Source organism: Zonotrichia leucophrys, chromosome 4 (genome assembly GCF_028769735.1).
Source record: "Zonotrichia leucophrys gambelii isolate GWCS_2022_RI chromosome 4, RI_Zleu_2.0, whole genome shotgun sequence".
Taxonomy (NCBI): domain Eukaryota; kingdom Metazoa; phylum Chordata; class Aves; order Passeriformes; family Passerellidae; genus Zonotrichia; species Zonotrichia leucophrys.
Window position 1 is genome coordinate 19,376,177 of NC_088173.1, and position 16,714 is coordinate 19,392,890.

The 16,714-nt window shown below is 35.5% G+C and overlaps 1 protein-coding gene across 3 annotated transcripts in view; it reads right to left on the reverse strand.

The window, feature by feature from the left end:
* The window catches only part of PALLD (palladin, cytoskeletal associated protein), a 185,085-nt gene that overhangs the window by 120,809 nt on the left and 47,562 nt on the right, over positions 1-16,714 (reverse strand). For all 3 annotated transcript variants that reach the window (XM_064710701.1, XM_064710700.1, XM_064710699.1), the window contains exons 3-5: positions 3,340-3,518; positions 996-1,062; positions 315-420 (exon numbers count right to left, since the gene is read on the reverse strand). In XM_064710701.1, the coding sequence (XP_064566771.1) occupies positions 315-420; positions 996-1,062; positions 3,340-3,518 (352 nt within the window). The remainder of the gene's footprint in view (positions 1-314; positions 421-995; positions 1,063-3,339; positions 3,519-16,714) is intronic.

Consider the following 16,714-nt stretch of genomic DNA (forward strand, 5'->3'; position numbering starts at 1 on the left):
ATTTGTAGTACATTCTTTTAGGACTTGAACAAGTCACTATTAAGTGATAAACTCTGTAATTTTCATCATCACTGGATCTGTCTGCTGCTTAAATGCTGTGTTACATGTTGTGCAAGAATCGATATGTATACTTACTTTTGTGTCCCATTCAGTGGATAAATACTTAATTTTTAAAAACCATAATTCTTAATATACTAATGCTAGTTTATAGTTTAACAATATGATTCCTCAAAATGACAGAGTTTTTCAGGTGTTGTAAATCTTGGAAGAAAATCTGAAATACTTTTACTAATTTAAAAATTGTCTAAAAATACCTGCTGACTGGGCATGGAGATAGGTTGAATTACAGCTGTGGTCACTCCTGATTTTGGTGTAGAAGATCCTATTGTCAAAGAAACAGAAGTGGTTTTCTTTTGGGCCCTGAAAAATAAAAACCCAGGAAGCATTTTAAAGGATTTGAAATGAGAATGTGTTAGTTTTTAATGTGTAAGCCACCTTGAACTTTCTACATATTTAAGTATGCTATTATCAACTGAAAAGATCAACATGACTGCTGAAGATCAAGATGGATGAATGAAGCTTGAGTAGAACACAACCTTTGGCTAATTTGCACTTCCTCACGCAATAAAAAGTACTGATTTAAGATGAAACTAATTTTTTTTTTCTTTAATTGTAGTCCTCTACATATTTCTTTGGAGGCACTGGATTGGGTGACTACAAATGAAAACTTGGTTAACTTGAGTTTTCTTTTGAATATGAAAAATTAGTATCAACAAATATGTTGTCAGAGTGAGGTCAGCCTTCTCTGACAGAACAAGCAAATTAATATGATTTACAGTTATTATACTACACATTTATATCACATGAGAGAAACAAAAAAGACAAGGCATACATAAGTGTACCCCAGATGCTTGTTTGGATTGTAAAACCAAAGATTTTACAGTATCCCTTATTAAGGGCATTTACACAATATTGGTAATGCTTTACACACTTACTGTGGCATAGCTCCAGATTTCAACTGGAAAATTAAACTTTCAGTCTCTGAATCTGTAGAACTGGCACCTGGAAAAGAAAGTTTTTTTCAATAATCTCATATATTTTTATTGATTTATTTAATGTTTAAATTCCAAAGGAAAAACTATGATTCTTTTGCATTTCGCTTCAAGAATTGAGAACCCTCTGTAACAAACTATGGCAGGTTTTTTATCTGATAAGTTTTTTTATCTGTAACTATGTACTTTAGACAGTTACAGAAATCATAAGCATGCCAATTTAATTGCACACTGCTTTCCCTGGGCTCCTAGCTGTCTCCCTTGATATTGAGACAAATATGGCCAAGACAGAAAAAAAAAATGCTGAGTACTATTGCTTTACGGGAAATGTATAATTTTATTTACTTAAATTTTAAATTTGAAGCTTAAGCAAACATATGGCTTATACAGATAACAAATCTTCAAACTTAAGTAAGAGCAACTCAGTGTACCAAGACATTTTCAGACTAAACTTGCTGCCCATGATGTCCACATTTCAGACTATTTACATTAACCTACACATAACATTTATTCTCTGCTATTTCTTGCCAGTGGAAGTCTTGTTATAATGTATGTATTTGGCAATACCCCAAGCTTACTTAAAGAAAAAATATGAAAGCATTTATTCCCTTTGTCCTAATTTTTCCTGACAACAGATACTTCACACATTTATTCTAGACATTTATGCAGTACATATTATTCCTCAAGGAATTTGTGCATGTATATGGATAGCTGTATGTTTAATGCAAACCACAAGCATAATCAATAATCAATATACACAGTATAGCATAGACAGATTCCAATGTAACAATGCTGGGACTAAAAACCCTATTGATTTACAAAGTTTATGCTGTAAAAAAAAATCAAAGCAATAATTAGTATAGAACAGATGAGAAGAGAGAAGCAAATGTCCAGTCATCAAAGTGGGTCTACATGAAAGGATTTCTTAAGAACTTAGAACAACCAGGTCTTGCATGGCTGGGCCTGCTGCACAAAAGAAAGTATGACGCATCAGTGTCATCAAGTCTATTAATGTACAAAGCACTGCTTGTGTGACAACCTGTTTTCCTTAAAATGACAGGGGATGAGCCTAATGACTTGTACAAGTCTTTCTCTTTGAAAGTAACATGTTATAAAACTTCAAGATAGGACTTCCATATAGCAAGATGGCAGATGTCAGAGAATGAATACTTTTATTCATCTTTTACTGTTGCTTCTGTCCCTATAACCTCACACAGCAGTATGTATTTGTACTACACCTGAGTAATTCTGAAATCATCATTACTACTGTAAAGAAAATTCCTACTAGAATCTGTAAGATTCAGAAAAGTCTTGAGGATTTTGCTATTATATCCCAATGGCATATTAAAAAGTTCTGAGAATAAAGAGCATAACGAAATAAATCCTATAAAGGCTATGTCATGATTTAGCTAATTAAGGGCAAAAAGATTTTTGTTTGGTTAATAAAAATCTATTTAATCATTTTGGTGTGTCATTATTTAGATTTCTTATGACTATTTCTTATGTTCATTTATTTTATGCTTTCAAGTGACCATTTAAATTAACTTTAATGAGTTACAAAACTGGTAAAAGAATATGTAGTACCTAATTTTTTGGGAGATGCATGAATTAAAATTGGTATTCAGTTAAGATAATCTTGCCTGAAATACAGTTGTCTACTAAAAGATAACTTAATAATTTTACTCATGGTCATCATTAACTTTTCTCAGAGAAAATAATACTTGAGTTATTACTAATTTTGCAGTCAGGAAATATTTTGACAATAACTAGCAGCTGTTTGTGGACAAAACCAATATGACTGACTTCAATCTGACTTAAAATCAGTATGCCAAAGATAATGGATTCTAGTACATTTACGCATGACTAAAGATGACTCATTTTGGGCAGCCACATATATTTGCACAGGGAGGCAGATATGTCAAAACTGAGATGGGGATTACTGCTACCAGGAAAATCATTATTACTATCACTAGTCAAAACTTTAGTGATTTACAGAAGTACTGCTTATAATGATATGCCAAAGTTTTTGTTGATTCCTCCTATTTCATTCTTTATCTCTTTTCTGCCCTAAATAAATAGCAATCTACTCAGTGATTCCTGATACATTCATTGAAATATCAGAATTAATATTATTTGATGTTAAAAATATGTTTGTTAAAGAAAAGTAGAGGAATACCATAAAATTACCACCATAATGAATGTAATGTTAAGATAAAGAACCAAAAGTGAACTTCAGCTTAATATCTTTTGTTAAATGCATCAAGTATTTTATTATTTTATCTCTTACCTTCAATGAATATTTCAGCTGATGTGCTATCTGAACCAAAAGAATTTGAAGCCAGACAAGTATAGCGCCCAGTGTCGTCTTCAAAGGCTTCTACTATAATTAGTGAATGAAGTCCTCCACTTTCAGAATGGATCTGAATGTCAGGGGAATTCTGGAGTTCTTTTCCTTCACAGAACCATCTGCAGCCCACACACATGTAGAAAGACAAAAAGAATATAAAGGATTGGTTCAGGCTGATCGCACACAAGAAGACATTACACTCTGCTGCAAAAATCTAAATTGCTACTGAAATCAGCACATGGTGCTTTGAAGTGTTTAACAAAGAAAGTATTTCACAAAGAAATGACTTGCTAGAATAAACTTTGTTTAAGAGGTAGGGAGACATTTCTGAATACAAAGAAAATTGTACACAACACACCTACATTTTAAAACTATCTCCTGTCCTGTTTTGGTAAATGAGTTTTTCCTGCATAACTTGTGTATTGGCTTGTTTTGACCAGAGTCTAATCCATTTTGATATAATTTATCACTCCTATCTACCTAAACGCCGCTGATTCTGCACACAAAATGTGTATAGAAGTATCTGAAGGGAGGGTAACAAAAGGACAGATCCACCTTCTGCTCAGTGGAGTCAACAGGACAAGAGACAACAGGCAACTGATTCACAGAAAGCCCCACCAGAATGTTAGGAAGAATTTTACTGTGTGGGTAACTGAGCACCAGAAGGGATTGCTGAGAGAGGGTGTGGGGTCTTCCACACTGGAGATACTCAAGAACTGTCTGGATGCAATCCTGTGCCATGTGTTCTGCTTGAGCAGGGAGGCTGATACAGACGACCCACTGTGGTCCTTCCATCCTGACCCATTCTGGGATTCTGGGATTTTTGTCCATCTTGCCCAGTCAACCTAACATGATCCCATGGCACAGGTTTCATATTGGTACGCTTTAAATAGGTTTACTCTTGCTTTAGATCAAGAACATAAACTAGTGTCCTAGGGCTCGATTTTTATGCATGTAAGTAATACATCTTCCACTACCAAAAAGATACGTCCCAACAAAAGGGATGGATTTAGGTACAGACAAAACATACACTTATCTAGAGTGACTTATAAGTACGTAAAAGCAAAGCATAATTTTGTTTACCTCAGGTCAATCAAGCATTTGCCAGTGTAAACTACTCTGTGTTCTCAGCCCATACTGCTGCCATGAATGTACCTGTTCCCACCTTTTTTCTGTTTAATACCCTCATATCAGACTGTCCTATTACCCTGGGCTATGCCCTGATTTATCTCTATCTCTGGCAGCCCAGCAAGTATGAGAAGTCAGTAATTCTTGGTTTTTAATGTCTGCTGTGCATTTTTGCAGGGAGCAGAGACAGATTGGAGAGTCGTTAAACGAAAATTGCTCATGAGCAACCAGTCTCCTGTTCTCAGGTTGTCCCTATATCCTGAAAACAAATTTTGCCAAGCCTTGCCAGGGCTGTTATTCCCATTCCAGTCCTGCAAACTGACTCTGATCTTTACCACTGTTTCTTCTCTTCTTCTCACTCCGTAATCCTAATCTGTGTTTTTTTATGTCCTCTCCCTTCCCTCCTTTCCCTCTTCTTCCTCTGCCACCCCAATATTCAAATCTTGTTCTAACAAGAACAAAATAAGGAATTATTGACAACAAGCTTCAAAAGGGATCTTCCCCCCAAACTTTTAGTTTTCAACTCTAGTATGTTTTCTTTTTTAAATTAACAAATATAACCTCAGAAATTTATGGATAGTCAATTCAAAGTAAAAGATGACCAAATTGTTAAAAATATTTTTAAATATTTAAAATTTGCTGCGAAAATTTGGTATTTTTCCTTTAACTTGTACGTGTTGATGAGAGAATTTTTGCAGTTACATCCCAGTAATACTTCAGATTTAATTTTTTTCCCCTCTATCAGATGACTTCCCATTACCCCCAGAAACAAAAATAACCCCAAGGAGTTCCTACCTATTTAGGAAAAGCATGCAACACTACAGGATGACAGATACTATAAAATAACAATCAGTGAGAAGTCTTTAAAACTGAACAGCCTCACTTTTATTGTTCTTTTTAATTACAAACTTCATGTAATTAACATAAATAAAAAATGGTTTAAAGCATCCTTCTGAAAATATTGCATTGTAAAACTTGAAATGTCATGGTTATTACAGAATGCAGAGTTAAGAAATCCACCAGGTTTACACATAACACAATTCCCCTTAATAACATAATAATTGTGGGCAAGCTCTCTGTGTTAATGAACAATAGATGTTTTATTCCTGAAGGCAAAAGCCTCAGTTTGTAGTGGCATTAAAGCTATATGCAATTGTCTTCAGTAATTAAAATGCTAACAAGTTCTTTTTCTGTCTTCTGTTACCTAGATAGTGCACAGAGCCAGTATCATTTTTGGAAAGAACTAACAAACTTCCATTTGTTTACTCAGCAGACCCCTTTGGCCTACTTTTACAACTATTTGCCTTGGAGACAAATCTATTCTGTCAGCTCTACTGCCAAAATTAACATTTCTCTTCCCCCTCCTCCCCTCCTTTCCTCTTGTCACAAGTCATCCCTTCTACCAGTGTGAGGACCTCTGCTACTATTTCTGATTATTAGACCTTCAGAGTCCTAACCTCTGTGTAGCCTTTTCTCAGCTAAATTTTAAACAATATGCACAAGAGAGAAGTTAATTCAATTTCTAGACAATCACAGACAAGAGCTGTAATATGAAGCCCTACATAACCATTTGTTCTATTTTTCTTTCCTTTCCAGAAACATCTTGCAAAGGAAAACCTCTCCTCCAAGCCTAATTATTTTCTCAGACAGATCCCATTTTAGTTGCATGCAAGCTGTATAGCTTTCTATTGTTTCCTAAGTTCTATGTTCATAAAGTGCTTAAGAAATTGTCTTAAGCATGAGAACCTAAAACAAAAAAAAAATCCATTTATACATTTTTTGTCAGGTAACATTTAATAAGTAAACTGTTTTCTTAGGAGGACAAGTTCTATGTTGTTCCTTGACTTGTGCATACACATGCACATGGTCAGTCTCAAGTACTGGGAGCTATTCCTCAGCACTAGCTGGGATTGAGACTTGTTGTATCACATCAGTGTCATACTGAAAACGAGTTCTGACCTGCTTCATCACACACTGCCTGCCCCAGAGGAAAGCACATAAGTAAGCAATTCGATACCAAATTACCTCAGCTGTCATTAAGGCAATGTTTGATGCATGGGAAACACACATGGTGCGGGACTCCACTGTTTATTGTGGAAGGAAGAATTCACATTTACAACTGGCAAGAGCACAGGTATTTCAAATGGTGAACACTGGAAGAGGCTTAGTTGTACTCTCTTTCTGTTTCTAATTGTATTTTCTTTTCAGTGTACAAGTTGATAAAAGAGGAGGATTACTTGTCATGAATTTCTTTTGGTGATTACATCAAAATTAGGTGAATAAGAAAATACTCAAATATTGATTCAGCAATAACTTTCCAGTTGCCAGTTCAGATCAACAGAGTTTATGAATTGAAAAAAGGGTAATCAAATAAAAATAAGTGAAGTATTTTTTTCCCAAACACAGACTGAATGCCACTTTTTCATCTTTTATATATTTGTGCAGTCAGCCTTAATACATTACAATCAGAATCATCATAGAGGAGAATTTTCTGCTCCTAAGGACTGAAAAAGATTCAAAGACAAATCTTTGAAGCATTCCCTCTGACTGCGAAGGGATCACTAAAGCAAGCAACAAATCACTATCAAAGGGAAAATGAGCCAAAGAAACCAGGACTCATGGCTAGACACAGAAAAATAACCACAAAGCAAGTCTTACAAGAAAATTCCAGTTTTATGCTAACTAGGGCAGCATTAACTCATGTCCAGTCTATTCCAGCCTACTGATCCTCTTGGGGATAAGAGGATTATTTTCTAGCCCTGAGAAGACAGGAATACTTCTGGAGAGTTAAAATACACCGAACCAAACCCAGCCTGAAAGAAAATGACTCAGAGGAACAAACGCACGGCAGATGGTTTGAGAAAAAGAAAATTCTCTACACAGAGACCATTGTTTTAAAAGATACCTCTTTCATAACTTCTGGGTACCAAGCGTAAAATCATCCACTCATTTCCCTATCCCTTTGTTGCATGTTCTCTGTATGCATTAAGTGTGCAAATAGGAAAAAAACAGACAGAGACACCAACAAAAGGGTTTGCAGATGTGTGTACATATCAGTTCCCAGAATAAGTCTTCCAGCTTGCACCATGGGTGCATTCCTGCAAGCCATGCTACAGTTCACGCAAATTTGTAGAGAACTGTCCCCTTGAAAAGGAACAGAAACTACTGTAAGATGTCAGATAATGGCTGACCAATTAAAAAAAAAAAACGTAACATACACTTTATATAACTGAAATAAATTTTATTAGTCATTCTCTATCTTGCCCAGTTTCAAATTGCACTGCATTTTTCTGCTCTTTCCTACTTTCTTCTTCATTCTCTTTCCACCATTTCTCTTCTTGTGGGCATTTCCACTCTTTGTCTTGCTTTTCTTCAACCATACTTAGTTTACACCTACGTTATATCTCCTGTATATTAAAATAATAGCAATTAAATATTTAAGGCAGACAGTGAAACAATCACTAGACAGGAAAGTCAACAGACAAGGAAGAGATATTTTGGTAGTAGGAGAACAGTGATTAGGTACTCATTTTTCATGCTTCAAACCCTCTTTTCTTTTCTACTGGCTACGTTGTGGCAAAACCAGAACAGCAAACAAAAAAAGGACAGTCAGATGCCAGGTAAGCAGCAGCTCATGCACACTGACACCAAGCAGCAAGCCACACAATGTGCCTTTCTATTCACTCCTCTTTTCTTTATGCCCTCACAATCCTCCATGCATGGAAATACATAGGAGCACGTGTGTCTGGGATTTTAATGACCCTGAACAAAATATAAACAGAGTTGAACAGTACACTGACTAAGTAAGCACAAGGGTCTTAAGGAAAACAGTTCAAGGTTCTCTCTAATGCATAATCCTGCTGGAACTTATGTTTTTTGAGAGTCACTGAGGAATAGAGAGGTTTTCCTCTCTGCACACTCTTAAAGTTAATTTAAAATGGCAGCTGAAGTGAAACTTTAAGATATAGCCTTAGGGAGAAATTATAATAGGGAACTCTGACCACTACAGAAAGTGCAGAGAGATAAGTTGTAAATTAAAAAGTAATTTTATCCTTAGTGGTGTTAAGTATGTCCAGCAAGAAAAGTCAAAGTGAAATACTCTGACATTCTCATACTGGCAGAGTCAGCATTTCCATCACAATACTGTGTAACTCCCACTTTGCTTTTCTCCACTGAAACTAAGCAGTGCAGCACTTCCAGACTATAAAACATTACTACCTAAAGAACTTGACCCGATTTTTAAAATAAATCAGCTTTTTCATAAAAGATTTAGAGTACACTGCAGGAATCAAATTATTCAGATGCTTATAATTCTCTACACACTGCCCGATATTTGTGCAATAGATATTTCATTATTTGTACAGGTAATTCATAAGAGAGTTACCAATAAAAACATACATACTTTAAGTATTTATATACTGTAATTCTAAGGAAAAAAATCTGAATATAAATGCTGGCGCTTTGGCTGAACCTTCAGTTAAGCAATTAAAAAATGTCTCTATAATGAAAACCACAGAAGCCAATTTTATAATAAAAAGTGTTACATTATAAGCAGTGTGCGTTAATTTAACTGATTTAACTGATTCTTCAGATTTTTCTCAGTGTTTTTCTGTAATAACAAGTGGTGTAGGAAGTTAAAGTAATGTTCACTACTTTCTACTCATTTTTTGCAGGAGTAACTTTTTATAAAACTGTATATGCTCAATAATTTTTTTGAACTTTGATTATAAGGAAGATACATAAATATTGAACATAAAACTAATGAAAAGTATCTAGCAGATCTGGTGATCTGGCTTCAAAGTCTCATAGGTGCATTTGAGCCATGCAGCAAAGAAAGCAGGGAAGTGACTCTTGTTGTTGGCTGCACTGGGGGGTTGGTGCAAATGATATTTCACAAATGTACCAATGGTATCCAAATGAGATACCACATTTCAGGTAATCCTGTTTCATCATGTGGATCAAAGACATTTGTGCAGCTGGTTTTATTCAACATGAACAGCAGGGAGATCATATTTCTTTAACTGGCCAAAAAGCAGTCAATATTAAAGGAAAAATCTGTATGCTTACCTCTGTAACCAGAATGAACAAATATCTCTTAAAGAAGTTTCTTCTAAAACAATATTGCTTATGTTATAGTCAACCTTCTGAAATAACAGAATGCTGAAATGCATGCTGAATAATTTATTTTCCATTTTGAAGCCCAAAGTTTAAACCCTGCCTCACATCCTATTTGATCTATCTTTACTCCTTTAAAAGATTTATCTTTTGTCCATATCTTTGTTCATTAACAAAACACAAAGTAATTATTATTCTTGATCTTAACTAGGTGTTTTCTGAAGACAAAATAATTGTCCAGGTGTAGGTGTAACCCACAGATTTCACATTTTCAGAAACCTTTCACAGAACTTTCTTTTCCCTCTTTGGCCACTAGCCTATGCAATAAAAGTGTCACTTTCAGAAGCTGCAATTTAACTGACAAATAGATGTCTTCTATATTTTTACAATCATCAGATCAAGAAAGAGTGAAAATTCTGTGCAATTCAAGGACCACTTATGTCTTATGAACTGCAAACCACCTTGTCTACAACAGGCATTCTGATTATTTGCAACACATAAGCTATATATTAAAAATAATTCATTTCATCAAGAAACTTTTAAACTAGTGAGTTTGGACATATGTATAAATTTAAAAGCTATGTGACCATGTTCATACACGTGAAAAAAGCATGAATTAAAAATCGAGGAATAAATTACATGTAATTTAAGATATGAAGTTTTCAACACTTCTATTTGTAAGACATTTTTGAGGGCTGTTGGACTCATTAGATAACTGCAAGCTAACTTAGTGAGATTCTTTACATCAGTTTTCTCCAGAATATTCAGAAAAATTGCATTACAAGTAATTTACAATATTTAATGTATCTGTTTCCATACATCATCTCTTCTTGGACAACTTATTCTCACTTCATTTTCTGGAGCACTATTTTGTACCTGACATCTAAATGTTCATAGAAGAATATTTTTTATCATCTATTTGACTAAGCCTGAATTCCTGCCACATGTATGCATGCTACCAGCACTTACAACTCAGGCATACATTTGGGATAAATCTGAAAAGGGGTTTTGAGATCCAGCGCAGTCTGGGCCAACATAACTAGAGCCTCTTTGTGAGTGCCTAAGCAAGAACTCTGCTGTCTTCCAGGCTAGCTCCACTGAAGAAGGATAAATCAGAATAACTGAAGAGAAAACTTTTATTCTCCTGAAAATTCACAATATGCACTTTCTGGCACAGCTGAAGAGTAAAAAAGAACTCTTTGCTTCACTCCAATTACAATTCTATATTTCAGTAATGAATGCCATCACTCAACAACTTGGATGTCTGTGCTTGACAATATTTAATTTTTTTCAAGCTTCCATTACATTTTGAAACTGAAATAAATTTACTTCAGAGCATAGCCAATATTGTGTCACAACAAAATACTTCCAACTTCAGGTGGCTAAATTCTCTTCCCATCACTGGAATTTACTCTCCTCTATAAGATCCCAACATTTAATTATCAAAGCCTGCAGATATAATGCAGAAAAAGGCATTGCATTGAAAATACCTTCAATTTGAAATAACTCAACATTTTTATAATATATATATTTTTTCAGTATCATTAAATAAGAGACATGGCAAAATAATTGAACAGTTGAAAATTCCCACTTGTTCTTAATCCCAAATGATACCATTTACTTTTGCAAAGTGGCTGTTTGCTTCATAAATATAGTAGTAAGTATATCTGTAATCCCTCCGGGTTTCATTGGTTTCAGAGAAAAAAAACAAAGTCTCAAATTAAGACCTGTGAATTCTAAGGAGTTAAAATCTGGTCTACAATTTCCAAAATTAATTAAAATGCATTGAAAAGGAAAATTATTTGGTCTTCTGACATATCTACAAATGCAATTCTCTATTATGACTCAATAAAAACAAAAAAGCAAATGAGCAGATACAGAAAGATACAGAAGAAAAATGCTCCCATACTAGTTTTTTGATACACTTATCTGCATTTCACAAGTCTTTACACTGAGGTTGGTAGGTGATATAAACAGGAAGTGACAGAAAGAATTAAGTGGAGTAAAAGATCAACTTGCATTCATTTATAGCCTTAACATTCCACGTAACTTTCTCATTTTGTATTTTTAGGTTTCATATTTCACGACAAGTTTTTTTTCTTCTGAAATATCTTCTACATTTTGATCTCCACTGCAATAGCTTGCCTCCAATGCCAAAAAACCTGGAAGCTGTTTCCATGTGTCAGAGCACAAAGAAAGAACAGTTTATAAATGTGATGAATGAGCAAGTACAGTCATAAAAAGTTTGATAATAGCTGGCTCTGCAGTTCTGTGCTTAATATTACTGTAGATGCTTTCATTAATTTTTTAATGTAATTCAAGTTTAAATGATTACCAGATAAAGCCATTCATTTAACACCCTTTGAGAGTTCTATACTTTCAGAGGACTGTCACAGGACCATGAAACATGTTACACAGAAGAATTCAGCACTGAAGAGGAGAAAACCCCCAGCACCTGAAACACGCATTATTGCCTTCAACTAGCTACTACACAGGAGCTCCTATAGTTTCAGGGCATGAAAAGCCAGACACTGAGCAATAATTTCTTCCATTCTGACAGGTAATTAAATTGACTGGTTTTGTACAACTTCCTTCTGGGGCCTGGAACATCTTACCCTGAAGTCAAAGTGTGGTAGACATTATCTGCATTTCAGATTGTTCCACTAATTCATTTGTCAGTAAGTCAAGCAGACCCCTTCTGCTTGTGTCTGTAGTTGTGCCAGCAAAAAAATTAATTGATCTGCTGTTTTGTTTCATGCAAAGATTATCATCTCTTCCCCCAAAAATCATAATGCTAGATTTCCAAAGTAGAGATGCTGCTCTGTATTTTTCACCCTGTAGCTAAAGGATTTTGCTCTGAATGGAAATATACAGATACAAATCTTCCCTCCAAAATGGACTTGAAAGTTAATTCAGGAAACTCTGCCTGGTTTATATCCCATAAAGCATCCTCAAATATTTGTTTAAACAAAGTTACAGAAAGATATCCCAAACATACTAAAAATTGTCCTCAAATGCATGCAGCCCTGTACTGAGAGTACAGTAGTGGTGCATAAAGCATATGAGAACAGAGTTAAAGTATAGTGCTTCAGAGAAAACACACATATGGTATTAGAGACAACATGCCTGGTTCCATTCAGGTTGTCCCCAGCTTCAGAGCATGCTGGAAGAGCCCACCAGAGCAGCACAGCAGGCCTCCCTCCTTTTATTCCACTATTTCCTCCCCCAAACATTTTTCCCATTCCATTAGGTTGGGCATACTCTTATGTGTATTTTCAGTAAGAACATTCACCATAATTTCCCACAGTGTCTAGCACATGGCACATCTTATTGAATATAAGCACTGGACTACCTGTTAACAACAGTCTAGACAGAATCTAATTGCACAATGAATGTTCTTGTGTCTGCAGGAGCTGAATAAAAATGTTTCTCTAAAGAAAAGCTCAATGAATAGATCTGTAAGAACTGAAAAAGAAATTGGACATGAGGTGATTAGATATGTTTTACTATTGAGAAATGGAGGTTAAGAACTTTTCCCACTGTATCCCAGGAAAGTAAGAGGTATCTCAGAACTCAGTTTCCACTGTCTTAACTCGAAGGCCACCTTCTATGAATTGTCTCTAAAATATGAGGAGATTCTGACCTTGCTTTACCAGATGTACTGCTAGCCATAAAATTATTCAATCTTTTTGGAAGCTAGCAGATTGGCATGAAGAGATGGATGTTAGTTATTATACAGCCCTGCATGCCAAGGAAATACTGGAATTCCATTCTTAGGGGTCTGCTTACCTGTTGCAGAAGGATATTATGTGGCCACCTTCCATGAAGTCTGAAGGCAGTCATGCACCTAAGCCCTGTAAATAGCTGTAACTTTGTTCACTTAGACCAAATACCATGACTTGGCTTAAGTGGACCTATGCTTAAATGAATTTACAACTTCTGGTATTTGATAGAAAATTAAGATCATGGAAGGGAAGGAAAATAAAAAAAAAAAATTAAAGGCAGTGAAGATAGTTAGAGCGGGTTAAAAAAAAAGTATTTAATAATCCCGTGTGAAATGCTGAACATTTTTCAGACACAAAGAACTGTTGAGGCTTGTAGGATTAACATGATTCCTTGTCTAGCTGAAATGGAATGCATAGTGCCTATAACTGAAATGCCACTCTTAGGTATTTCTTATATTCCTTTGGCCAGAAACGGATTTTCAAAAAGCATGCTGCCATATTTTGCCTTCATGGGGAAGAGTACCTATTACAGAATTGCCAGGCACAGCCTTCCAATGAAACACCATTTTCAACTTTGAGGGAAGGACTGTAAAGAGTTAGAAGTAAGAAAAAAGATGTAAAGTTATAAGGATGAAATTGCATTTATGCAATTTGAATTCTATACATAATTGCGTTTAACATGATTATGGTGAGTTAGTCAGTGGCAACTCAAGGCTGACAACACACATGTCAGATGAAGAAGTAATAATTCTTCTCAAAACCATAATACTTAAAAAGGGGAAGAAGATGAAAACTGTTTAAGACCAATCACTCTAGTCCACAAAAAACAAACTAACAATATTAAATTACATAACCTTAATAACTTGCAAATCAACAATAAGTAAAAGGAAACCTCCATTCAGGATGTATAGTCTTGTTCACACTGAACACATGGAAGTGGTAACCATGGAACTTGTTGGTTTACCTTGAAAACTGGAAAACATCTTAAGATATTTGGACAGGTAGAAAGCTATTACATGAACTGTGACATACATTCCCATCACTGTGCATTTTATAGGCCAGCTAAATGATGCCTATATAAGGCAGTTATCTACATGATAGTAGCTGTACAGATCAACTTCTAATTGGCACCTACCTGCAAAATTAGCTAAACTAGATCAAATTAAATGCAAAATGAAACTACACAGACAATACAAAAGGATTCCTTTTTTATATGGGTACTATTCCTACTATCATCTCCCTTTTTCTTCTCGATGATTTCTAAGCTAGACACAGTCAGTACAAGTTTGCTGAGCAGAAGCTAAAATATGTGATTCATTTGGGTCAGGTAAGCAACTTAGTAACTGACAACAAAGCAAGGAAGCTGTCAGCAGTTTTGTCAGTGCCTTGCATTATGTATGACAGCATCAAATTTACTCAGTGAGAATTTACTCAGCCTGCAGAGATTGGCAACACTCAGCAGAGTGCCATAGGATATAGAGAACAAGCACCTCTGTCCTGCTCTCACCATTGTTTTCGATACTGGCAACAGGTCTTGGAAGGCTGGGAAGGCAATGAAGGAAACTGTCATCGTCAAAGAACTGAAGATTAGGATGATTTATATTCAAATGGATGAGGATGCCCTATATTCACAGACATTTGCAACTGTTGTTTATTTCATGTATTTACGGCTAGAAAAATCACCATTTTAACAGGTTAGTTTCTATGCCTACTAGTCTGTAGGAAATGGAAAGCTTTCTGAATTAATTTCCAACAAACTAGCAAAACAATACTGATAATACCTGTTCTGATTCATAATGTAATAATATCAAGGATAATTTTCACAGTTGCTCATGGGAAAAAAAGCTTAATCTCTATGTAAATAGCCATCATATTTACAAGGAATGTTATTTTTCTGTAGAAGGCTATTTTCTTATATTCTACCTCAGAGGCAAATTGAATCATAGATATAGCAAAAAAAGTTATCCATTAAAAGAGGTAAAATAAGATTAAAGACTTTGGACTCTGGGATAACACCTGTGGTGTCCTAGGACAGATTTAAAGTGTGCTGCATAAAAAGGTCTCATTGAAAAAACAGGTTTAGGAAAGAAATGTTGGAGAAGGAAAATTGCCTGTCTTTGGAGCCTCAGCTCTCCCAAAACTTATGCCACTTTTTCCTCAGCGTCCTTCACAGAGCATTCCTTTACTGAAATCACATTCCATTGATTTGCTCAGTTTATACAATGAGATACCTGTCATTAGGGTTAACAGCTGCAGTACTGTGCATTTTACAACACACAAGCAATCTTCCTTAGGGGAGGATTACATTCACTTCCTAAGCCAGGTCTGAGGACTAGCCGTCGCCTTTCTCTAAATAAGAATGACTGACTTATGCCATCTCTTCAGATATCAGCTGAAGTGCCTTTACACACCTCATTAGCTGCAAGACACAGCCCTCACTTCAGTCTTTAGTTTCAGCTTCATCAGGCAAGCTTCCATCCATGTTTGACAGCTGTCAATATGGTGTGATCCTAGACCATGCATGTACCCATGTTTTATACTCTGGTGACTATTTCAGAGTTTTGACTTCTGCCTGCTTGCTCCAAACACTCATTTCAAGATTATTTTCAAATTTTCAAGATTCTTCCTACCTACTGACATACACCGGCAATGACATACGCCAGCAATGCCTCAAAGAATACCATGCATATTTTTCAAAACCATTATGAAGCCTGAAATAGGAAACAATACAAAGAGCAGGTTTGAGTGGAAAATCAAAAATTCCCTAGGAATCCAACAGGTTGAGGGTCAATACTCAAGACTGCTTTAAGGTTTACTCCTCTTTGCAATGACTTGAGTTTATATATGCTTGCTGTGACCCCTGTAAATCCTTAAATTCCTTGATTCTTATTTCCTTTCCCAATGTGCCTCTCTCCACTGATTGAGAAACTCTCTGAAGAGAGGGTGTCTATTTTACATATGCACAGTGCAATGTAGACTGCACCAGCATTACAGTCAGAAAAACTTGTAAGTAGTCATATTTAGGAAGAATGACAACTTTCAATCTAGCAACAGATGAATAACTGTATATGTACATATCCTATAAAAGCTGGCCTAAAGATGTTTCAAAGAACAGGATGTTCTGGAGTATATGTGAAGACACAGGAATATTCCCACCTATACAACACAACAGAATCTGATTCACTTGATCTGTAAAGCACTGAGGAGCTTTGGAACTTGTCAAGGGCTTTGGGCACAAGATATGCCTTTTGAGACTGGGCATCTTAAAGGCCATGCTTTCTTGTGTATTTGTAGAAAGACTGTACTGTTCTATCCACAGTACATTTCGGATTGTGTAGTATAAAACC